General features: G+C 44.9%; 1 protein-coding gene across 1 annotated transcript in view; it reads left to right on the forward strand.

Annotated features, from left to right (window-relative positions):
* Positions 1-4,534: 4,534 nt before the first annotated feature.
* LMNB2 (lamin B2) overlaps positions 4,535-25,842 on the forward strand; it is a 44,993-nt gene continuing 23,685 nt past the window's right edge. Inside the window, exons 1-2 of the mRNA XM_033003083.2 lie at positions 4,535-4,904; positions 17,738-17,874. Coding sequence (XP_032858974.1) covers positions 4,704-4,904; positions 17,738-17,874 — 338 coding nt within the window. The 5' untranslated portion in view covers positions 4,535-4,703. The remainder of the gene's footprint in view (positions 4,905-17,737; positions 17,875-25,842) is intronic.

The raw sequence follows: 25,842 nt of genomic DNA on the forward strand, positions 1-25,842 counted from the left end.
AGAGGGAACAATCTGAAGCACAGACCTGAATTCTCCTCCCCAGGCTTGGTTAACGCTTTCCCTGGTGTGATACAGGTTGAATTCTGCCTCAATAAAGAGGTAAATGCTGTAGCAGAATAATATTACTGTTCAAGGCTCCTGCCAAATATTATGTGCTTGGAATTAGAAATGAATACACCCTCTACATGTTAACAGCGTGGTGTCTTGTCTTGAAAAAAAATCCTCATTCTACGTACAGTCTGCTGTTTGCTTTAATCCCACAACTGCACTGTGTTCCTCTTTGCTCTTTTTTACCTGTCTCTTGGCAAACTTTCTAAAGCAGATGGGAAGATCTCATACATGACACCTGGCATACTATTAATTTTCTCTACTTGCTTTGGTGCTTTTTGTCCTGACACTGCTGAAAGCAATTTTATTCAATGAAAGCTGAAATTCTGAGGCAGAAATCTGTGGTGAGGTGTGAGTGCTTCTTCCAGACTTGCAGTCATTGCTAGCAATTTTTAAGCACTAATGGTGAGGCTAGATTGAATTTGAACTGATAGGAAGATATTCTGTGCTGTATGTTATGTGCTATATCCTTGCCCCTTCCTGAAATTAATGAAGGTATCTGAGACAGTTGATTAAACATTGACAGGCTGTTCAGAGTGAGATAAAGTACACAAGGCAGAGGGGAAATTAGGCAACTATGGAAAAGACAGAAATAATCCTGCTATAAAAGACAAGTAAGTGTAGAATGAGAAAGGGGAGTGCATTGCAGCAGCTGCTGAGAAACTAAAGCAGCTGAAGCAAGAAATAGCAGTGGAAATCATGCACCCCCAGATTCATGAAAATGTCAGTCATTATGAAATCCCAGACAGTATCAGAAAACTCATTACACCCAACTGCACTGGAAACTGGTCAACGACTGGGAAGATGCTCTGCATCAAAGGATATGAGTTTTCCTTTGTCTTTATTATGCACTGTAAGTAATCTCTTCATTTACTTGATGGGAGAAGCACTCCAGTGTTATCACTGTTTTCTGTGTTCTCTGACATCCCAAAAATTTATTCTTACCCTACCCAGACAGTCAGATATGTTGCAAGTACCTTTGAGCTAGAGCTCTAACACTGAGCCCAGGGCACTTCCAAGTTCCTGACTTTATATCAGAGTGGAACCTGTACATCGACCATCCTTCTCCTGTGTTCCACTTTCCACAAAGAGTAAATGTGGGGGAGTGGATGAGGCAGGATCTTTGGGGTGCTCCAAACAGGTTCTCTATCTGAAAAGCCCAAGGAACGCAGCCCCAGGGATCACCATGGCCCTCTGCCACCCCAGTCAAGTAATGCTGACGCATCCCTAAATTGTCTCTCTGTTAAACACTAAATGATTGTGTCTGGGCGAACAAATCAATTCTACCTTCTGAAAGCAGAGATGGAGTTTATAGTAAAATTGTTTTGGGTAGCACTGTATTGTCAAGGTCCTTAATGAAAAACTAATTGCTAAATACTAAGAGACAAATGACAACACTGACTCCATTTCAATACTAGTGCATATCATTGGAGTGATCCAAGAAGACCCATATTTGAACAGATGCTAATTCCTCAACTAAAGCATGCATTGTACTCCCTGTAAATCACAGTTGTCTAGAGGGTTCTCAGCTTTTGTGCTTTCCCTCCTTCATGCTTTCCTCTCCCTATCCCACCCCCAAACTGTTCTTTTTAGCAGATATAGGAAAGGTGAACGTATATGTTCAATTAACAAGGAGGGGAGACCAGTACCAAGGATGAAAGTGTGAAAGTGTTCTGGTTACTGCTGAAGAAAAGGACCTGCTTAAAAATGTAGAAAATATTAGGTATTGAAGTGTATTTCAGGAAGTATATTCAAAAAAAAAAAAAAAAAAGATTTTGTTGCAACACAGTTGATGTTAGCACTAACTGGTAACATTAGAAAGCAAAAAAAAAAAAAAAAAAAAAAATCCAAACCCTTGAAACATTCAGTTTCTAAACTATTATTTATAAAAGCTGACAGACAAAATAACAGGGGAGTTAGCAGGGGCTAAACTTCATGAACAAAGGGAACTTAAATCTGGATTACAGTATCAATCAAAGTTAGGCAAAAGGTTTAAAAGAATTTCCAAAATATGACAGATGTGCAGAGTACCATGTCAAATCACAAGAGAAGAAATAAGCTAATGCGAAAATGCTTATACAGAGGCTTTCAACATTCCTAAAATATTTCATTCTGGCATAACATAACCAAAGTTTATAACTGGTCTTCCACGAATTTGCTGGTGTTGGAAACTGCATGTTGAGAGAGAAAAAGTTCATTCTAAGTGCATAGCTTGATGCTCACACACTTTTTTTTTTTTTTTTTGCTTTGCTCGGTGGGAAGGCAGCAACGTTTCAAATGATAACAGATTGCACAGAGGCAGCTCCGGCAAGAGACACGGGGCTGGGGGCTGGAGCCGATTCAGGAGCGGTTGGTTTACAGTTTACAGACAGGCGCCAAAATTCAAAAAACGCACTGTACTTCAAATCCAGAGACGCGGATGAAAACAATGAGGAAGGAGGCGGCTCCAGGGGCTCCTGGGCTGTCCTTGGTGTAGCTCCGTGCCCTGAGCAGGCATATGGGGCAGGCTCTGACCTCCCTGATGAGCAAAGAGGCCACAGTAATCTGGGATTTGTAGTCTCTTCTTTCTGCTTCTTTTTCCAGCTAAATTCAAGTCAAAACCGACTTGAATTCAGGCAGAATGCTGAATTACACAGAGTTGTATATCATATTATCAGATCTCACTGATAAAGATCTGATAACAGTGATCTTCAAATAGGGAGGCTGTGGAAATGCCTACAGAAAGGGCATATGTAGTGATCTATAGGCTTACTTCCATTTTACCTATCATTCATAAACTCCCTCCAAGTGACCCCACTGATACCCAAAGCTTCACAGACTTGGTGTGGAAATCCCTGCCTTCAGGAGATAGAGGTGAAGGTGCAGTCAATGATGTCCTAGGCAAGATGATGCCCAAGCCAGGTGGGATGGGCACTCTTGTCTACAGAGGAAGCGAGGACAACTCTTTTAATATCTGATGCATATTTTGAAACAAATGCATTCAGGTGAAAACATACTATTTACATGGGCCAGCTGCTAAAGATATGCAGTGATTGCAAGAGGGACACAGCTACTTGCTGACAAGGGTATTGAGCAGCCAGAACTCCTGGATTTATTTTGAGGTTTTCCAGTTTGAGGTATACTCAATATTAGGATCCCAGATCTTCTAACATGAGGATCATCTAGGTTCTAATTTGAGGAGAAACCCATTTGCAACTACTTGTTCAGCCTGACTCCCTAAGTTTCTTTTCATATATCGTGTGGAGTATTTTCTTGCTCTTTCCTGTTTCTCTATCTAGATCTGTCCTCCCTCTCATGCACAGTGCTTCTTTGCATTATGCTCATACTGCTTTTTTTCTTTGCTGTACGTACGTATGGATGAGAGACTCTGAATCTGTTCTTTCTGCTTCTCAGGCAGAAAATCTCCCTTTTCTCAGCCTTCTCTTGTAGCCAAAAGGCACAACAGCAGTAAGAAATTTTCAACCTCCCAAAGTTTTGGGACATAAGGAATTAGCTCATGGGAATGGTGAGCCAGTTTTTACCAGTTAATGTGCAAGAACTAGCAGAAGTCGGGGCATATTCAGTAAAAATATTTTTTTGGAAAAATAATACTCAAAATCTTTAGGAAGGGAAAATTTCTCTGTGGATTATAGTTTGTACAAAATTTGGCTGCATTCCCTGGGACTGCAAAAGGATTTCAGGATAGTTTCCTTCTTGAACAGCCTGATCAGAGACTGGGAGTCATTGCAACCTCTCAGTAAAACTTTGGAAGAAATTTCTAAAATCTGCAAAAGCGCACTCCTAAAAATACACCCTTGGAAATAGCTGATCAGTATTTTTTCTGAGACTCTCCACCCCCAATTTAAGCAAATGGAAGGTCCCTGGCCTGTAAAACTTCAGTGCTAACAGCAAAGCACAGCAAATTCATAAGCAGCTCGAACCAGGGTTATCTAACAATGTTGTAGTAACTAATGTGAAAATACATCCTGTAAGTGAACTACTACACAGGTTTCGATACAATTGTGATAATGTGCAGCACGGCATCACTTCTGGCTGGCGTGCCTCTCCCAGGCCGTGACGGCAGTCAGTGGCTCTGGTGGGTTTGGTGAACGCGGGGTGGCCACGGGAGCTCCTGGCAGCGGAGGGGGGCCGTGTCTTGGGGTGGGGGCCCGTGGGGTAACCGGCAGCCGCCGAGGCCTGGGCAGCTGCCCTGGCTGCTCGCCAGCCCATGGAGACTGTGTGAGGAACAATCATGTTCAGTAGCTCTGGTCCTTCCCGGTTTTATTAAAAAAAATATTTTGCCTCTAAGATTGGCCCCTCGCTTCCTGCGCTTTAATCGCACTCACTACAACCTAATTTTGTATTTTAATAGGCGGAACAAGATATGCTTCTGAATCACGAGCAGATTCGGGCTCGCCTGGCGTCCGGCAGCCCACAAAATGGAGGGCGGCTGGGACTGCACCTCCCAGCGCACTCCGCGGCGCGGCGCCGCCATCTTGGCGCCGAGACTCCATTTCCCAGGCGGCGCGGCGGGTCCGCCATCTTACCGCTCTCTCCTCCCCCGGTGCGGCTGGATTGAATGAGCTCGCTGCCCGCCTGCCCGCGAATCGAGCGCCATGTCAGGCACCCCGAGCCGCGGCACCCCCGGCGGGACCCCGCTGTCGCCGACTCGCATCTCTCGCCTGCAGGAGAAGGAGGAGCTGCGGCAGCTCAATGATCGCCTAGCCGTTTACATCGACCGGGTGCGGGCGCTGGAGCTGGAGAATGACCGGCTGCTGCTGAAGATCTCCGAGAAAGAGGAGGTCACCACCCGGGAGGTACGGCCCGAAGCGGCCTGCTGGCCCTCACCCGCGGTTGCGGGGCGGTGGGGCGAGCCGCGGCGGCCCGTCGGAGGCGATTCCCCGGCTCTGTCCCGGGGGATGGGGGTGTCCGCGGCCCAGGGGCTCCCGCGACCTGTTCCCGCGCGGCGTCTCCGTCTGCCCGCCCGCCCGGCGCGAGGCGCGCTGTGGCGGCTGCGCGGGCTCGGCGGCGCCATGCGCGCCCCGCCACGCCGCTCTCGCCTGGCGCTGGCATCGGGCGGAGCGCTGCCTCGGGGCGGTGGGCGCTGACCGTGCCCAGCGGCCGGGTTCGGGGCTGAGGGCGAGAACTGTGGGGCCCGGGCGGAGCTGGGAGGGGGGAGGTGTTGGGGAGGGGAAGCGTAATGGACATCCAGCTCCTGCCTGCGTCGGTGCGGCCCCTCTCGGGGACTACTGTCTGGCCGCGATGTTGGGCAGAGAGGCTGCTGGGGAGATGTGAAACACGGCTCAGGCCGGGGAGCGTCACCGAGTGAGAATTCGGCACCTGGACCGACCCCGGTGGCGGGAGCGGGCCGGCGCTCCGCTGGCGGGGGGGGCGGGGGCGCACGCTGCCCGCCGTGCTTCGCCCAGGTAGGGCTCGCAGCGCGGGATGTCGCTCTCGGGGTCCTCTGAGCCTGCGTGTATGTCTCGTCCGCCGTGGGCTGATTCTTCGCTGTAGTTGTACGCTGTTCCCCCTGCAGGCTGAGCCTTCTTGGTGTACTGAAGCCGATGCTGAGCACATGCGTCCTGTGAATTGTAGCAGCCTGAATGTTACTTCTTCTTTACGGTCCCTGTGCTGATGGCTGATGTGATGAAAAATACGAAAGGGTTTATACTAACTTTGCTTCTCACCAGAGAAAATCTTTCTCAGTCTCCACAAATGCTAGAAATTGTATCCTTGTAGTGTGAACTACCCTGATCTGCTTCCCGTGATCTTGGAGGCAAAACTGGCTAATCTTTTTTCTAAGCCATGTTTTGTTTTTCCCTCTTCTGTTGTATCCACTTTCCCCCAGGACTCTCCTTCCCGTATGGAGGAAGGATGTAGTCAGTGACACAGCTGGGGACAGTCCCACCCATCCTGTAGAAGTCTAAACCCCCTCTATTGCATCTGTTGGAGGCAGTCAGCAAGGTAAGGTGTTCCACCTCTGTGATGAAGTCACGCTTCTGTGGAAAGCCTTTACTGTAACTTGTGTGATGCAATGGATTGCTGTGCCACTGTGTGGGCTTCCTTCCCCTCCAGTTAAGGATCTGGTTTGATCAAGCTAGGGATGGTGGGAGGAAGGTTTGAATTAATTTAGTCTAAGCAAACCAGATACGGTAGTGTCTTGTTTTGGGAGTGGCTGGCTTACCTGCAGTCGGTGTACACCCAGGATTGAAGTACCTTTAAAGTCCCTTTGTACCACTTCATGATATGTTACAACTTCCATGTTTTCAGAATAACTAGCCATTTCTAAACATAAAACATAGCTACATCACTTGTCCTATGTGAAATCATGCTATAAACAAAATAACTATGTCTGGTTCAGGGAGCTTATCAATTGCTGGAGACTAGAATTTAAACATAGGATGCAGAATGTAATTCTATTGAGAGCACACATATAACGAGTAAGAACAGGACAGACAGATGGCACAGATATAATCTCACTAGACTTTTAGTATGAATATAAATGAACTCCTAATACCAGTTCTGTGTTACCAATTCTGGAAGAATACTCTCGTGCAGTAATTGGAAAATAAACTTGAGGATTTTGATATAAATATCTTACTTAATTTGCTCTTGAGCTTTCCTGCTTCACTTTTCTTCCAGACTTCAAAAGAAGTCCTAATTCTTAGACACAAACTTGTCAGGAGTCCTCAAACTCTTCTCTGATATGTCAGAGACAATCTAAGATGCTCCATCTAGTCTCTGGACCACGTTTGTTAAATGCTTCCACCATACCTTTAGGACACCTTATTCTCTATATATGTCCAGAAAAGGAGACCTTTTTAGTCTTACTGCTTTGTTTCAGGATAGTGGACAGTGGTTTAGGGCTGTGAGAGCAGTAAAACTCCAGATAGCTGTCAGATTTTGAATTTACTGGGAGAATCCTGTCCTTTCAGTTTCGGGACCAATCTAGTAAACTGGATTTTCTGCTGACAATTCAGTTTTCTTGTTACACTGTTAGAATATGTGTTCATAAAATGATTAGATATAGCATGAAATAAGGTATTAATTAAAAAATAAGCCTTCCAAACCCCACCAAAAAAAAACCCAAAGCAATTAACTTCTGTGTAGAAGCACAGTTAAGCATAGTCCAGCGATAGTAGCATACTGTTCTGGCTCCATCACTGTATCTTTATATTAGCTCTACATGTTTAAAATATTTTCTTTTCTCAGGCTGTTCAAGATGAAAATTCCCCTTGGTTGTCCTCAACTGTGTAAATTTTACCCTGTTTTTTTTCTTTTTTGTGGTGTTTTTCTTTTATCTGTTTGAATATTTTAATATTTTTGGCTTATTTCTGGCAGTCGCAGGGAACATCATCTGGTAGATGGTATGATGCACGTTGCGGGATGACAAGCAGGAGTGACTGCTCACCAGTGGGCTCTAAGTTAATGCCTGAGACTTTGCCTTGAGAGCAGGTTATGTCTTCATAATCAAAGGCAAATGGGAGGTTGGGGATTGCTGTGACAAGCAGTAGATAAGAGCATGGTGTCATGAGAGAGATATTTGTCCGTTGCTTGTCACTCCGGTATGCTGCTGTGACCATGTCTAAGAAAGGGGCTGGGATGAGACCGTGACTGACATCATCTCCCACCACCCCTGCATGCATGGGAACGAAGGGTTGGCATTTGTGATCTTGTTCTCAAAGCTCTGGTTTAGGGAAATATCTTCTAGATGAGAGAAGTCTTGCTGATGCTGTTCAGGCAAGGACCATAAAGAGTCTCTGGCAGAACAGTGATTAATCATCAGCAGATCAGGATGTTCTTTTTCCTCATTGTTTTAATTACCAATCTGCAGAAGATCGAAGAAAGCAGCCGCTTTCTCCTCCTCTGTTGGGAAGTCTCCCTAGTTTTGCAGACCATAGCTGCATCATGGGCTTGGAACAAAATAACTCCTGTTGCTCTTTTAGAGGAACACAGAGCTGCCACCTCTTAACAGTAGAGAAAAGGAACTTTGCAGAAGTTGAGGTTCATCTTTAGTCCTGTACTAATTATAGCTCTCTTTCTTGCTTTTCCTAAGCCTGTCCAATGCTGTTCTACCTTTACTTATATGCAGTAGGCCTCTAAAGAAATAAAAATGTATACAGTAAGCCCTCGGACAAATACAAAAAAAATACTTTGCCTGTGTAGCTGGGGGAACCTGTAATTGTCCTAATTTTTTCTCTGTTTCCTCTCTTGCATGAATCCCCTTGTGTAGCTTAGCCTATGGCAGAAATTTAGCTCTTTTTTCTATTTCCCTAGTAGATTCTGTTCTCACTGTGCTGGGGTCACTGTTAAAATAACTTAATTTGTGAGGCTGGGAGGGGGAATACTGGAAAGGATAAGAGGGAAAGACTCCTAGAGGTCTTCTTAATTCCCTCTCTGCTAACTCCCTGCCCTCCCCTGCAGTGCTTATGGTTGCAGCCATCCAGAAGAGATGTTTTGATGAGCGTGGGAGGAGTTACTACACTGTTCTGAGGACATCCCACTCTTCTCACTCACAGAAAGGAGAAGCAGAGAGGCAAAAAAAAGAGAAGATCCCTGGGAGCCTCTGCCACTGACAGCAATTGCCCTTGTGACAAAAGCAGTGTCTGCAGGGGGTTCCCTCTTCCCAGATCTGTGGGTGTGGTTGCAGGTGACTGCAGTCTTGTATGTCACAGGCATCAGAACTTTCACTGGAATGTCACGTGGTCTTCACTTACCTACCAGTACTGCAGCTACTGTGCCCTTTGTGTGCATCGTGTAGTAACCAGAGCTGCTGTCATGATTGGGGTACATGGGTCTGGTGTTGCCAAGCTGCCACCTGCAAAATACAAGTTCAGATGCTGCTGTGGATGGTGGGTCACTTGGGAGTTGTAGTCCCCAAGACATGGGGTTAAATGGTCTTCTGGCACTATAGACATCATTTGGGAGGTGGTGGTGGTAATATGCAACACAGATCTTCATTGTTTTGGAGAACCTGACTGATGTTCTTGGTGAGTCTGAGCCATAGCTGACTGACAGTCCTTCACCAATCCATGACTGGGTAAATAAGAACATATTGAGCCACACCTGCTGGGAGTACATATGCTTAATGTTTTGCATATCAACGCATGCTAATGAGATTAATATTTCATCACCAAATTTGTCTAGACTCACTTGTGGTAGAGTGGAGCATGCTTCTTGCCTAGCATGGAAGTTTGTTGCCTTCTTGGCATGTTCCCTGTGTCTTCACTGAGTGACATTTTGCAACTTTTCTCAAGTGATTGCTGTGGGAGGGTGTGTGTTTGTGTGTCTACCCTTGAACCGCTGCACAGTGAGCTTTGTTAACTGGTTCCAGGACAGGTTAGTAGGTTAAAGAGCATCCAGTGGTCCTGCCTTTCAGACTGGTATGGAAACATCTCTATTGTTTCTGTGTCCCCCACATGCTCTGTTATTTCTGTGTCTCCCCCATGTTGCACAACTACAAACTTGCAGGCTGTTTTGCCAGCAAAAGAGGAAAAAAAAATGAGAGCACATACATAGTGCAGTTTGTAGGGTGTCCAGCTGGCCTCTGTGCAGGAAGAGTTAGGCTTGGGGTGCATATTAACATGTAGTGAATCAGGCTGCAGATTGTCTTCTGGTTCCTGCTGAACTCTGTTTTGAGATTTTTAGCTATTTTTTACCTCACCTTCAGATGGGGGGGTGGGGGTGGGGTGTGCTACATTTTCAGAGTGGAAGAATCCATTTGCTGACTTAACCTGTCATCTGGGGAGGTTTGCTGCTTCTCGGGCTTGCGTTGTGGATGTTGTAGAGAGGCTACCGAGGCTCATTTGGCTGTGTGACTATTACTCTTTTGCTCTTCCACGTAGGCACCAGTGATACTGGTAGGGGTGACCTGAAAAGTATCAAACATGACTACATGGCTCTGGATGATTGGTAATGGCATGGTGGCCTGGGTGGTGTGGGGAGAGGGAAGGGTTTGAGGATGGCTGAGCAGATCCTGCAGAGCAATACTGGATTGCACAACTCCTGCTGGCAGCAGGATTTTTGTTTCTGTGAACATGGAACCGTCTTTCAGGATTGACAGCTGCTTCAGAGAGACAGGATCCACCTGACGAAGTAGAGCAAATGTAGCTTTGCCAACAAGCTGGTCAACCTGCTAAGAACAACTTTAAACTGGGAATGATGGGGGAGGGAGAGATTCCTCACAGGTAGGGTCAGGTGAGAAAGCGGTGGATGGGGTAAGCAAGTGAAAGGTTATGTGAACAGAAGAGAAAATAACAGAAAAAGGAAGAAATGGAAACACCCCAAGCATAGGCACGGAAAGAAGGAAGTGCCTACAGGACAGTCTTGTGGGGAAAGCTCTCCTGCCCTTCCTGGGGAATCATCACGCTTGGGTGCCTCTCTGAAATGCCTTTAACACTAATATGTGCAACATGGAGAACAAACAGAGGGAAATGAGAAGTCAGTGGGCAGTTAAAGAACTATGATCTCATTGGAATCAGGGATAGCTTACATGACTATAGTGCTATGATGGATGAATACAGGCTTTTCAGGAAGGTGAGGAGGGGGAGTTGCACTTTATGTGAGAGCAGTGGGAATGCCTGGAGCTCGGCTTAAGGACAGGTTATGAGCTAGTTGAGAGCTTGTTGGTCAGGATTAGTGGGCAGACCGAATAAGAGGTAAACAAGGCCTCCTTCAGTCAAATGGAAGAAGCCTCACCTACTTTAGTCTTCATGCTCTGCCAGGCCTGATACTTAATAATTAAGGAAGAACTGGTCAGGGCAGTGTCCATGAGGCTGTGAAGTTTGGGAAGTTCAGAGGATTTAGCAGAGCAAAAAGCAGGACCATGACCCTGGCTATCAGGAGAGTGGCCTCTTCAGGGTTCGGCTTGGAAGAATCCTGTGGGTTACAGCCCTGGTGAGAAAAGGGGTCCATGAGAGCTGGGTTGATATTCAGGGATAACCTCCTCCAAGCTCAAAAGTGGTCCATCCCAACAATCAGGAAGTGGAGCAAAGGTAGCAGGAGACCTGCATGGATGAGCAAGGATGTCCTAGCTAAACTCAGACATAAGGAAGACTGATGTACTCAATGCCTTCTTGTGGTCAGACCAGCCTTCAGGAATCTCAGGCTCCTGAGACCAGAGGGACGTCTGGTGCAAGGAAGACTTCCTCTTGATAGAGGAGGATCAGGATAGGGAACATCTAAACAGACTGGACACAAGTCAATGGGATCTAGCAGGTTGCACCCATGAATGCTGAGGGAACTGGCTGATGTAATTTCAAGGCCGCTCTGTTATCTTTGAAAGATCATGATGATTAGGAGGGGTTTCTGAAAACTGGAAGAAAGTTAATGTTATCTTCAGGAGGGGCAAGAAGGAAGATTCAGGGAATCAACCTCACCTCAATTCCTGGAAGATGGTGTTTCTTTGTGTCTTTTTTTGTAATCTCCTTGCCTGCTTGGACTCTGCGTGGCCTCAGTAGGGGTATTTCGTGGGGAATGTTGTTCAAGCCTTTTGGGAGTTCAGGCATACTGACTTAGATCAATTTTGCCTTTCTGAGTGCTTGTTGACTTTTCAAACCTTTGTTCATGTGCTTGTTCCCTTGCACACTGCTTCCCTTTAAAAAAGCCATACTGTGTGACTCTCTTTTTTTCTCAACTCTGTTGTGCTTATACATCTACCCACTACTTCTTTTTTTGTTAACTGGATCTGTTGTGAATACCTGCTTGACTAAGCAAGTCCAATAGATTGTGAAACTTTTATTTTACACAAGTCATAGTGATTCTTCCTCAGTATGACTCTCATGTGCCCTATAATTCTGTTTTTCAGGTTAATGTCTACTGTACTGCCATGGACTTCAGAGTTTGGCAGTAGGTAGTTTCTATTTTAGAAACTTGTATAGCATGAGCCATCTTCTAATTCTCTAATACAAAGTGAACTAAATGAGAACTTAAATAACATACTAATTGATTTAGTTCAAAAAGTGGGCTTTAGAAAGCTGTTAGTGTTTTCTAAATATGATGGTTTGTTACTGCTTCTTTTGTTGATCTGTTCTATGATACTTTCAACTGATGCTTAAGTGCAGAAATCTCTTAAAGGTTATTCTAGCGTAAATATAAGTGGAAAAAACCCTGAAAGGATATGTTTTCACTATATTATTTTTTTTAAGTGGTTCTTCTACATAAACTGATCGACTTGGGCCATAGACTCATGTATGCCCTTTTCATGAGCAGAGCAAGAGCAATTACTTTCTACACCATTCATGAATTGTTCTTCAAACTTCATTTTTTGGCTTGCTGTGTTGTATTGTGATTAACAGAAGTCATGATCAATTTGTTATTGTCTGTACATGACCTCAGCTTTTTGAAAAATGTTTTACTATGTCTCATGCACTCCTTGTTTTGATAATCTTAAAATATTTTGTATATGTGATCTTTTTAGCCTATGATGATGACTTAAGACAATATTTTGCTTTCTAGAAAGATTTTATCCTTAACTGCTTTTCTACTTGTTTTAACAAATACCTCAGTGTTCCCTAGTTGCCATGCTGAAACGATTACAAGAGTTGTAGATTATTTTTTTTTTTTTGTCTGAAAACAAGTCAACTGAGGTTCTTGACAGTATCTTGGCAAATCTGCTCCTATGTGCTGCCAAGAACAAGGTGAAGAGTTGCTTTCTCTCTTGTGGTTTCCTGATTAGCCACTCCATGGCGCTCACTGCTAGTGTATGAAAGTACAGCTTAGGCATCACCTCCTGGATTACAGTTTGGGCTAATTGAAACCTTTTAGAATTATTACTGCATTTTCTGCCTCTGATCTCCTGTAATGTCCCTGTTTTCCTTTGTAGCTGTTGGTCAGTAATCACTGTGTAAATAAATGTTGTTTCTGTATTCTGACTGCTGCTTGCATTTCTCAACCTATTTTAAAACATCTTGAGACTAGAAAAAGTGTATGAGGAAAAGGTGACAAAGATAAGCAGAGCAGCAGAATAATTTCTGACCAGGAAGAGATCTGGAGAAGAGATGAGAAGAAAACTAAGGTATCTAAGTCGTCATAAGTCCAAATGAGGAGATTTGTCTAGGAAGCAAATACACATCATTTCTCACAACACAAAAAGCTAAAGGCATGAGAAGAAATTATGAAACAGTAGGTCTTAATCTACCAGTTGTGTTCTCTGATGTTGTGGAAACCAAAAGCTGAAGAGATTTACAAAAGGATTAGACAAATTAAGTCATAGAATGCTTTAGGTTGGAAGGGACCTTAAAGACCATGTAGTTCCAACCCCCCTGCCATGGACAGGGATACCTTCCACTAGACCAGTTTGCTCCAAGCCCCATCCAACCTGGCCTTGAACCCTTCCAGGGAGGGGGCAGCCACAGCTTCTTCGGGCACCCTGTGCCAGCACCTCACCGCCCTCCCAGGGAAGAATTTCTGCCTTACAGCTAATCTAAATCTGCCTTCTTTCAGTTTAAAACCGTTGCCCCTCGTCCTATCTCTCCCCCCCACCCCGATCAAAAGTCCCTCCCCACCTTTCCTGTCCCCCCTTTCAGCACTGGGAGGCTGCTGTAAGGTCTCCCTGGAGCCTTCTCTTCTCCAGGCTGAATCCCCCCCAACTCTCTCAGCCCGGCCTCCCAGGGGAGCTGCTCCAGCCCCCCAAGCATCTTTGTGGCCTCCTTTGGCTCTGCTTGAGCAGCTCCGGGTCCTTCTGCTGTTGGGGGCCCCCGAGCTGGCCCCAGCACTGCAGGGGGGGGAAGGGTCTCACAAGAGCGGGCTAGAGGGGCAGAGTCTCCTTCCTGTGACCTGCTGCCCACGTGTCTCTTGCTGCAGCCCGGCACACGGTTAACTTTCTGGGCTGCAAGCACACCTTGTTGGCTCACAGGCCATTTTCCATTCACCAACACTGCTAAATCCTTCTCCGCTCCTCGCCCAGCCTGAATGTGTGCTTGGGATTGCCCCGACCCATGGGTAGGACCTTGCACTTGGCCTTGTTGAACTTCGTGAGGTTTGCGTAGGCCCACCTCTCCAGCCTGTCCAGATCCCTTGGGATGTCATCCCTTCCTTCACAGTGTGTCGGTGGCAAACTTGCTGAGGGTGCACTCGATCCCACTGTCCCTGTCTCCAGCAAAGATGTTAAACAGTGGTGGGCCCAACACCAACCCCTGAGGAGTGCCCCTTGTCACTGCTCTCCACTTGGACATCAAGCTGTTGACTGCAGCTCTGAGCATGACCATCCAGCCAATCCTTATCCGCTGAGTGGTCCATCCATCGAATCCATGTTTCTCCAGTTTAGAGACAAGGGTGTCATGTGGGACGGTGTCAAAAGCTTTGCAAAAGTGCAGGTCGTAGATGACCTAGGATTTGGTAACTACTGTTTTTTGGAAGTAATTTTGGGCTTTTTTTTTTTTTTTTTAATTTATTTTTAGAAGATGCAAGTATATGTGAGTGAAAAATCATTGTGTATTTGACTTTTTCTCTATACTTTTTCCCTTCAGTGTTTCCTACCAGCTGCTGCTCTTACTGGCCTACACTGGAAGGATTGGCATAGGCTTCATGGATGACTTTTAGCTTTCTTAAATGTGGGGAGCAGGAGACAATGGGATTGTGGTAACCCAAGCAAAATTACGAGAAAGAACAAATGAAGGGGAAGGTGTTTGAATTGATAGCTTCTACTGATAGAAGGTGACAAAAAATGGAAGACATCATCAGATGGGTTATGTCTGGTATCCAGTATTCTTTGGGAGTGTTCAAGGGCAGGTATATACTGTCTGGTGGTACTCTGCTTGGAAGTGTGACGAGACAAAGAACCAGAAATGAGATTCACAGCCGCCAGATGCATTTATTCAACTTCCTTCTCTTGTTGCTGTGGATACTGGCTGTTGTTCCTATTGACTTTATTTTTTTGTTGTTGTTCAGAAGGGGCATGTGGGGGTTATCCTAGGAAGTCCTGCTTTGGTTTAACAGCATCTTTTTAAGAATGGCTGGAATTGTTGCTGTACTAGAGATTCAACTGAGTAGCAAATGTAAAGTGGTTAAAAAAGAGAGTGGGCAGAAGAGTGCCTGTACAATCATCAGAAGGTGAAATCATGTGTACAGTAAACAGAGGCACTTTTGGGACCATAATTCTCTGGAGATTTTTCAGAATCTGTAGACTCCAAGTTAAGTTCCTTCCAGTAGAACAGTTTGAGGGGCGACAGTTTTAGGGAATAGAAATAATTTCCAGAATTTCTCTCAGTGCTGGGGTAGAAGGGTGCTTTCCATGAATAACTGTCTTGTTCTAGAAGTGTTGTCAAGCACAATACCAGGCTAGTTCAGCTGAGCTGGCACTTCTTTCTTTACTTTGTGCATACTGTTGCATTTGGTTCTCTCTCCTCTCCTTGACCAGTGCTGAAAATAAATAGGATGCTATTTTTTATGATCTAGAATGACCATCTTGAACTGTCCTTCAGTTCAGTTTGATAATCTAAAACTTTCATGGGTGTTATCATGAATCCATATTCTCTTTGCATCCTGTTAGAATTCTGGTGAGGGGTTTTGTTTGGGTAGGGGTTTTTTGCAGTGATTGAAGGTGTTACTGCTCCTGGCTGTCTGCTGCCTCCCTGTGCTGGAAGCTGCAGTGTTTCCTTACGTCTCAGTTACTTCTGTCTGCTCAGTGCATTAGCTTAAAATTCTAGTGAAAGTCGCTTTTTGACTAATAATTTGGGCTGTGAATTGGACCTGTGTGTTTCCTTCTTGTGTTTCTTACTGGAGTAAGAGCAGAGAAGAGGTTAACATGCTGCAGGAGTAAAATACATACTAAGTTACCACAACTGGTTATCCTGTGAATGAATCAGTCCTGATTCTCTTTCTACCAACAGGTTCCGAAACAGCTTTCATCATGCTATTTTTAGCTCCATCTAGCTATATTATCTCTCTACAGGAATTGCATTAAGTATTTATTTTCTGTTCAGAATATTGTTGTTTTGGTGGTGTTAAGTATTAAAGACAATGTAGAGCTTAAAAAGCATAAATTGTAAATGTCACACCAGCAACATCTTTTTGTGACAGTATTCACAAAAACCTAGGGGAAGGCTTTCTTCCTTTGTACCTTGACATGCAATTTCAGTTTATGCTCTGGAGTATTGGGAAAGGATTTGTCCTTGTGTCCTGCACTGCAGTTTAATGTGTTTCTCTGAATCTACAGCAATACAGCCCCAAGTTCCTGGTAGGTGTGCTAGGGGAAGGATTTTAGCACATTTAAGAGCTGAAGGGCAGATGGCCTAAAGAAGGGCTTACATTAGAGAAGGTGTGTTGTAGATGCAGAACCTGATGGTGCAGAATCAGTGCTTGGCCTTTGGGCTGTTGTATTTTGTACGGCAATTTGCAAATACTGTATTTTCACTTAAGGGTCATCCATAAAAAAAAGGCTTTACAGCCTTAAGATCTCCAATTTTTTTTTTTTTTTTTCTTGTCATTGTAGAGTGCTGTATGAAAGAGTTAGCGTAGTCATGGTATACTTCTTCATAGAACTTCCTAAATTTTGTAACTGGTAATACAGACTTGTATTGGCTTGCACCATAGACAGCCTCTGGCTACCAGCTATGGAGAAAAAACAAACAAACAAAAAAACCCCCTTTAGTTGAATAAAGCTTGAAAGAATTAATCCTTTAAAGGAAAGAAGTAAGATTACATGGGTAGACAGCCACTTTGTTTCTGGTGTGTGGTATGCTTGTAAACTAATGCTTCTCAGCCCTCATACTGTCATATTTTCGTTAATTTCAGAAGTTTTATGAGAATATAGTCTATCAGGACCTTAATTATATCCTGACTGCTTTTAATCAGTCTTTTTGAAGAGCAGATGGTTGAGTCTGTCATTGGTGCCACTCTGATGTTGAAATAGGCGCTCCTAGGAATTGCACAGTTTGCTTTCCTGTTTCTACATTTTATGCTTTGTTATGAAATTTCTCTTCCTAAAGTTGGTACATTCTGCTTTTGGCTATTCTCATTCCAATTGCTCTCTTTCTGAATTTTTATTAGTAATAGTCATTCTGGTATCTGTTCATAGCAGCAATCTTATATGACCTCCACGTTTTAGCTATCTGATATACCTTTCAAATAATCTTGCATTCTAAAAAAAACTAAAGGTGTAGAAGACTTTGAGGTGCTTTGCTGCAGTCTGAAAAGCTGATTAGGTAATATATTGAGTTGGGACAGGGAGAGGTGTATAGGTCCTTATCTTCTGAGGTAGAGAACAGGAATGGAAGCTCATCTCTAACTAGTTCACATTTCTGTAGTTCATCTAGCTTCATGTTCTTTCTAGCTTTATAGTGCAAGAGCAGCAGAGTCAAATTGTGCCCTGGACTTGTATTCCACAAAATAAGTGTTTTAAAGAATCTCCCAAAGAAGCAGTATTGGAAATGAAGGCAAATAATTTAGGATCTCATTGTAGGGTATACTGATCCGCTTCAGTTTATCTCTTTGGAAGGCTTCCACACTTCAAATGTAGCATGCTTTGTTATGTCCCACTGGCAATAAAAATTACATCTTGTCTTTGGGTCTAGATAACAACTAATTGTGTATATTAATTGAAAGTGTTTGATATAGAATGTTCTTAAACAATAGAAATCATGCTCTGTTTCATTTCTTTGATAGTTAGTCTTTGGGCTGTTCTCATACCTGAATACTTTCTTCCCCTTAGGTGAGTGGAATCAAGAATCTGTATGAGTCTGAATTGGCTGATGCTCGAAGAGTTCTGGATGAAACTGCCAAAGAGAGGGCTAGATTACAGATTGAAATAGGAAAACTGAGAGCAGAACTTGAGGAGTTCAATAAAAGGTAAGGAAAGTACTGTTCTCTTTTTTTTTCTTTTTTTAAATTAGAATGGGCAATATTTGTGGTGGAAACGATAATATTGATGCTTTTTAATGTCTTTTGAAAGCATTGCAGATCAGTGAGAAGATACAGTCTTGTCAGAGGGAAACTCCTCAGCTTGTTGGTACAGCTAGCCAGAGCAGATCATCTAACCAGTATATACACAGATGTATTTGTAGATGTAAGATTAATATACTGTGATTTGAGCAATTCCGACATCTAGAGGCTGAAACTATCGGTTGTGCCTGCTTCTGTCCTATTGTACCTCTTCAGGCTGCACGAAAGAGAATTGACTTAATAAACGGGTTACATTATTTCTATTCCCAATACAGTATTTTGTAATCCAATACTATTTAGCAGTTGAAACTTCATTTTAAGATGAAAATATGTGGTGGCTTTTTTTTTTTTTTTGCTCGGATTGAATTTTGGTACTTGTTTTAGTAGATAACGTTTGGGAGTTGTACGTTTTCCCTGAGCTTGTCAGTTTGTACATAACCTGTATATGATCACTGTTGGCCGTAAAACTGCTTTTAATCCATCAGTGCTGGTACAACCCTATTCTAAGTTTTCCATCTCCCTTCATTTGCATCTAAGTGGTTATGGAAGGAATGAAGTGTTTCCCTCCCCTTGTGTTTTTTATGATTATCTAGTTGATTTATGATGAAGTATCTCTTGTTTTCTCTGTAAACTTTGCTGTATCACTGGATCTTCATTTTCTGTGCTGGGCCCTCTTGTTAAAGTCAGCCATTGGAGATATTTTGTGGACTTTGCCCCTAAAATAACTCTCTAAATATGAATTAGCTATGGTGTAAGCATCTCTATTTGAGTAAGTTACTGTGAAGCCTACAGAACTTGGTGCACAGTTCATACCAGGAGATATACCTGCATGTGGTCAGATGACCTGTGTGATAAAATTTACTGAGTTAGCTAGGCCTTTGTTAACCATAAAAAAACCTCCCTGATGGCAACTAGGTTAGACTTAAACCCTTAAAGTTAAGTGAGATGGATACCACCCAACCCTACTGTGATGTTCCTGTTGTGACTGATTTTCCTCTTAAAAGCCTTAGGCTAGCAGTCTTGGCATTTATTTCAAATAATATATTTTGCATGGCAGTCAGTGTAAAATGGTCATCAAGGTTGTCTCTCTTGTCTCAGTGATAGTAAATACCCTGCTTGCTTGACTTTCAAAGCAAGCTCCAAAAGAGAGCAACAGCAGTAACTGGGAATTTGGTTCATCTCTCCTGTTCTGCAAGATGCTTATTTCTATATTTTGATTAAAGTATCCTTGTCAGAAGTATCTTTACTTGGCAGCTAATGAGAATCCGTGCCAACTGATTCAGGTTCTTTAGGTTTTTGATAGCACTAAGAGATTTTACAAATACCTTGTTGTAGAATGTTGTGCACTTAAAGTGATGGTGGTGGTATTTTTCCCTTGGGTCACCTCCTTTGCCCTTTGTACAACTGAGTTGCCCCTTACTAGTCACATCAATGACTGTTTAATTCTACCAGACTAATTTCCAGCACTGTTTTGGTTTTCTGAGATAGACTAAGTATGAAGAAAATAAACCTGGTTTTCTCTCTGTTCTTACAGTTCATAAGAGCAGAATTGAAATCTTCATGTGCTTGAAAGTTTCTTCTACCAGATTTCTTCCAGTTCCCTGAGATGCTCGTAATGTGCTTGGAGTGTTCTCAGGGTGCCTAGCTTGGGTCGTATGGAAAGTTATGTCTGTGATGTGGCCAGATTTTAAATGTGATTCTTGCAAACACAGCTTTTAAAAGTCTGTTTGCCCAGTTTGCATAGTGTCCACTTGACACCTAGCTCGTGACTGAAGTCCTCCCTGCCCATGCTGACAGTCAGATGGTGCTTCTCACAGCCCAAGCTTGTGCCTGTGCTTTGAGAACTGTGTATAGTGGAAGAGTAGGTTAGTGTGTAATTTTATGTTCACTATGATTACCTCAGTCTATAGCCAACCTAATGCTTCAAGAGCTGACTTCCCCTTTCAGTTTTCTCCTAAAACCTGGGTTTGTGAACATGGAAAGCCCTGAAGGCACTGAGAATGCTCCAGGGAGGCCACAGGGTGTGTGGTTGGATGTGGTGACATCAGGCGTAGTTTGAGTCCAAAGAAGCCTGAGCCTTACTCTGCTCTTAGTTTGTTCCTGAGGCTGTCTACTTGAACAACTCCAGTGGGTTTGGAAAGCACCTGACCAACTGGCAGCAAGACCCTTGGTTGGTATGCAAGGATTTGTGACAGGGCCTATGGTGTAGGAAAGAACATGTTTTGTCTATCAGTGTATTGGACTTGAGAGCAAGCACTTATGCTTATGTCTGTCTTCAACTTGTTCAGATACTGACAAATTATATTACCCCATGTCCTGGGTTGAGTGAGTGGTGGAGTTTTTTGGTGGCAGGGGAGGGGGCTATCGGGGCGGCCCCCTGTGAGAAGCTTCTCGAAGCTCCCCCAGCTCCACGTCGGCTCCACTTCTGTTTGGGAAATTGAGCCAATCGGCTGCACCTCTGTGATAACGTATTTAAGAAGGGACGTGCTGACGGGCAGTGGGACTGGTGAGGAGGAATTGCTGCAGCTGCATGAACACCAAGGTCAGTGGTGGAACGGAGGAAGAGAGGAGGGGGGAGGTGTGCCGGAGCAGAGACCCCCCTGTATCCTGTGGGGAGACGGCAGGGCGGCCCCCCCCTGCCACCCATGAAGATCTACGGTGGAGCAGACACTGATTTATGGCCTGTTGTTCCTGCTTGGATAATCAAGGTTCTGTGTCCGAAGAAGGCCGGGGTCTCATGGGAAAAGGCAGCCCCGCTGCTGTAATTCAGCGCTGGGAGGATTGCAGCATGTGGGGGAGTCCCACGCCTGAGCAGCTCGGGAAGGGCTGCAGCCGTGGGAGGGAATCCAGTCGGAGGAAGTTAGTGACCCATGACGGAGCAGTGTGGGGAACGCTGCGGCCCGTGGGAGGAATTCATGTTGGAGAAAGCTTGTGGAGGACTGTCTCCTGTGAGAGGGGGACCACGATGGAGCAGGGGGAACAAGTTTCGGACACTCCCCTCACCGAACATGAAGGAAGTGGCAGCGCTGCCTGCACCCCCCATTCCCTGCCCCTGCGCCACTGGGGGAGGAGGTAGAGATATCGGGAGCAGAGCTGAGCCCGGGAAGAAGGGAGGGGTGGGGGGAAGGTGTTCTTAAGATGTGGCAATGCTTCTCACTGTCCTACTCTGTTATGTGTTGTTAGTGTCTGTAATAAATGTATGGTTTTTTTTCTTCCCCTAACGAGTCTGCCTTTTGCTCGTGATCATAAAAGGGGGATTTTTCCCCACCCCAGTCCTATCTTGAACCCCAAGCCTGGCTCTCTGTCCCTTCTCATTGCCGGAGGGGAAGGGAGAGAGAGGTGCTGCATTGTGGTTGGCTGCCAATCAGGCCTAAACCACAACACCCCAGTATTTTGTGTGAGTACAAATTCAGTTCTTGGGGTTTGGATGCCCTGGCATACATCTTGGTTATTTCAGATTTTTTTTTGTTTGTTTGATTACTACACTACTGATGTTCTAACATTTTCTGGGTTTTTTTTTAGTGCTTGAAATAACTGGACATCATCTTGCCCAGTAAGTCAAAAAGAAGCATCCCAAGGCATTTTCTAGAGCAATTTGTATTGGATTGGACCAAAGGTCCATCTAGCCTGGTAATCTGTCCCTGTTAGAAGCCACTCTCATAGGCATCTAGAGAAGAGTGTAAGAATGGAGCATGCATAACAACGCTTCTCTGGAATACTCTTCCAGTCTTCAGCAATTCCCTTCAGCTAAGGGACTTCCTGAGGTCCAGCTGGATTCTGTGCAGTAAGCCTTCATGGGTTTTCATTTCATAGTGTGACCCATTATCCCAAGACCATCTGTTTGTAGTGTTCTTAGACTTAGCAAGGGGATTCTGAGCTTACCGACATTTTGTATGAAGAAAAACATGTTTTCGAATGTGCCAGCCCAATTCCATTTGTTCATTTATCTGCCAGTTTTTGTATTCTCCTTGTTCCTATCTCCTAAGATTTTCTTTATAATGATATCTTTTCCAAGTGGAAACATCTTTCTTAGTTGCTTCTACAGAAGCTGCTCTGTGCCTTCAATCAACATTTTACCCTCTCTGTTATTTTTCCTGCTTTAGCATATCTTCTTGGGGAGGAAGGCTGCAGAATTGGAACTTCAACCAGTATTCAGGATGTGATTGTACCATAACAGTGTTCAAGGTCTTACTCTTATTTACTAGTAATTTCTTAAATACAGTTGCATTTTGAGTGCTCCTGAAGTGCTGATGTGTGAAGAAGGGTAGGCTCCTGATAGTCTTATACATCAGACTCGGACATCTCCCAACACCCCTCTTGAGTTGCATGGGTGTTACAGAACCTAGAAGTATTTTGTGGTAAGCATATCTGCTATGTCCTCTTCAAGCAGAGGTGAAGTAAGGCCCTCACAGAGCCCTGCTCTGCAGGGTTCTTACCTCCCTTACCTTCCCTTTACAAGATCCAAATTCAGTGAATCTTCAAATTCTTTTGTGCTCGTATATGTGCCCACTACTTCCCTTCATTGATGCCTTTGGCTAATGTTACCATACAAATATCAGGGTCTGAGTTTCTCTGTATGAAAAACTGGTATTTCATCTTACTTCTTTTAACATATTGTCGTTCTGGTCAGGTCCTGCCTAAGCTGCAGGCTGGTCAGGCTTGGTTCCCTCAGCTTCTTGTAACAGGGCATGTACTCCAACTCTGACCACCTTGGTGGTCTCTGCTGAACTTGCTTTAATTTATCAATATCTTTATTGCACTGGGGGGGGGCGGTCCATAACTGCCTGAAATAACGGACACGATGATCTACTGAGTGTTGATCAAAAGTGGATAATTGATTCCCATGATTTACCAGCCATGTTCCTATTAATACAGCCCAGGATGCCTTTAGCCTTCTTTGCTTTCGTGCCCTCCTGGTTCATAGAATCATAGAAAGTTTGAGCTGGAAGGGACCTTTAAAGGCCATCTAATCTAACCCCCCTGCAGTGAGTAGGGACATCTTCAACTATGTTAGGTTGCTCAAAGCCCTGTCTAACCTGACCTTGAATGTTTCCAGCAACAGGGCACCTACCACCTCTCTGAGCAATCTGCCAGTGTTTCACCACCCTCACTGTAAAAATGTCTTCATTATATCTAGTCTGAATCTACCCTCTTTTAGTTGAAAACCATTACCTCTTGTCCTGTCTCTGCAGGCCCTACTAAAAAGTCTGTCCCCATCTTTCTTAGAAGCCCCCTTTAAGTATTCAAAGACTGCTGAAAGGTCTTCCCAGAGCCTTCCCATCTCCAGCCAGCCCTCACAGGGGAGGTGTTCAAAGACTGATAATTTTTGTGGCCCTCCTCTGGACTTGCTTCAACACGTCCATGTCTTTCCTGTGCTGAGGACTCCAGAGCTGGATGCAGTACTCCAGGTGGGGTCTAACCAGGGCAGAGGGGCAGAATTGCTTCCCTTGACCTGCTGGCCATGGTTTTTTATGCAGTCCAGGATATAGTTGGCTTTCTGGGCTCTGAGGGCACTCTGCAGACTCACATCCAGCTTTTCATCCACCAGTACCCACAAGTCTTTCTCTTCAGGGCTGCTCTCAATTCCTTCATCCCTCAACCTGTATTGATTGCCCCAGTCCACATGCAGGACCTCGTACTTGGCCTTGTTGAACCTCATGAGGTTCTCATGCACCCACCTTTCAAGCTTGTCCAGGTCCCACTGGATGGAATGCCGTCCCTCAGGCATGTCAGCTGTACCATTCAGGTTGGTGTCATCTGCAAACTTGCTGTGGGTGCACTTGATTCTAATATCTGTGTCATTGATGAAGATATTAAACAGAGCTGATCCCAGTACAGACCCCTGAGGGACACTGCTTGTAACTGATCTTCATCTGGACATTGAGCTGTTGACTGCTATCCTCCGGATGCAGTCATCCAACCAATTCCTCATCCACTGAACAGTCCATCCATCAAATCCATATCTCTCCAAATTAAAGAGAAGGATCTTGTGGGGGACCATGTAAAAGGCCTTACAGAAGTCCAAATAGATGATATCCAGAGCTCTTCCCTTGTCCACTGATGTAGTCACTCCATCACAGAAGGTCACTAGGTTGGTCAGGCAAGATTTGCCCTTGGTGAAGTCACGCTGGCTGTCTTGAATCACCTCCCTGTTCTCCATGTGCCTTAGCATAGCTTCTAGGAGGATCAGTTCTGTCATCGTCTCAGGCACAGAGGTGAGGCTGGCTGGTCGGTAGTTCCCAGGGTCCTTCTTTCTACCCTTTTAAAAATGGGTGCAATGTTTCCCTTTTTCCAGTCACTGGGGACCTCACTTGACTACCATGACTTTTTAGATATGTTGGAGAGTGGTTTGACGACTACATCAGCCAGTTCCTTCAGGGCTCCAGGATGCATCTTGTCAGGTCCCATAGACTTGTGTATGTTTAGGCTCCTCATGTGGTCATGAACCTGATGTTCTCTTATAGTGGGAGGGACTTTGTTCCCCCAGTCCCTGTCTTGTGGTCTATCCACTTAAGAAGTGTGGGAATAGAGGTTGTCAGTGAAGACTGAGGCAAAAAAGTTGAGCACCTCAGCCTTCTCATTCTCTATTGTTACCAGTTTGCTAGCAGTGTTCATTAAGAGGGTATGTTTTCTTTGACCTTTCTTTTCTGGCTGACTTACCTATAGAAGCCCTTTTTATTCGTTGTGTCCCTTGCCAAGTTCAGCTCTAGCTGCGCCTTGGCCTCCCTGACCCCATCCCTACACAACCAGACAGTGTCCCTATATTATTCCCAGGGTACTTGTCCCTGCTTCCACTGCCTATGCATTTCCTTCTTGCCCTTTAGTTTGATCAGCAGGTCTTAGCCATGTTGGTCCCTTGCCTTCCTTTCCTGCTTCCTTATACCTGGGGATTGAGAGCTTTTGCGCTCTGTAGTAAGCATCCTTAAAAGATCTGCCAGCTCTGTTCTGCTCCCTTGTCCCCAAGGGCAGTTTCCCAGGGGGTCCTGTTGATTAACTTGTTTTGAACAGCTGGAAGTCTGCTTTCCTAAAAGTCAGGGTCCTGGCACTACTCTTTGCCTGATCCACACTGCCCAGGACTGTGAATTCCACCAGTGCATGGTGACTACTGCAGCCCAAGCTGCCTGCAGTCTTGAGGTCACTGATAAGCTCACTTGCACTGGTAACCATCATGTCCAGTAATGCAGCACCTCTGTTAGGGCTGTCTGTTACCTGGCTTCAGAAGTTATCCTCAGTGCACTCCAGGAGTCTCCTGGATTGTCTACAGCTCGCCGTGCTGCTTTTCCGGCAGATGTCAGGGTGGTTGAAGTCCCCCAGCAGGACAAGATGCCTCCTGTAGCTGGAGTAAGAAGGCTTCATCAGTAGGCTCCCCTTGATGGAGTGGCCTGTAGTAAACACCAACCACAAGGTTCCCTTTGTTGCCTCAGTTTCTGACTCATGCACATAAGCTTTCAACCTGCTTGTGGCTATGCGTCAGAGACAGCTCTTCACAATCTATCCATTTCTTGAGGTATAGGGCAACCCCTCTGCCCCTCCTTCCTCGCCTGTCCCTTCTCAACAGCATGCAGGCACGCTCCAGTCATGGGATTTGTCCCACCAAGTTTCAGCAATGGCAACTAGATCATAGCTTTCTAGCAGCATTGTGGCTTCCAACTCCGCCTGTTGTCTATGCTGCATGCATTGGTGAAGAGGGACTATAGTGGGGCTGTTGGTTGTATCACCTCCTTAGAGGAACATACTTTAATTCCTTTGAGGTATTTCACCGATGTTACCCTGTTGGCCCCTATTACCTCAGAAGCCGTGGACTCATCTTCATAAGACTTCCAATGTACTTAGCACAGCTCAGCAACAGGCTGAGGGCCCTTGCTGGCACCCTGT

This window comes from Tyto alba, unplaced genomic scaffold, assembly GCF_018691265.1.
Source record: "Tyto alba isolate M040663 unplaced genomic scaffold, T.alba_DEE_v4.0 Super-Scaffold_20000042, whole genome shotgun sequence".
NCBI classification, from domain to species: Eukaryota; Metazoa; Chordata; class Aves; order Strigiformes; family Tytonidae; genus Tyto; species Tyto alba.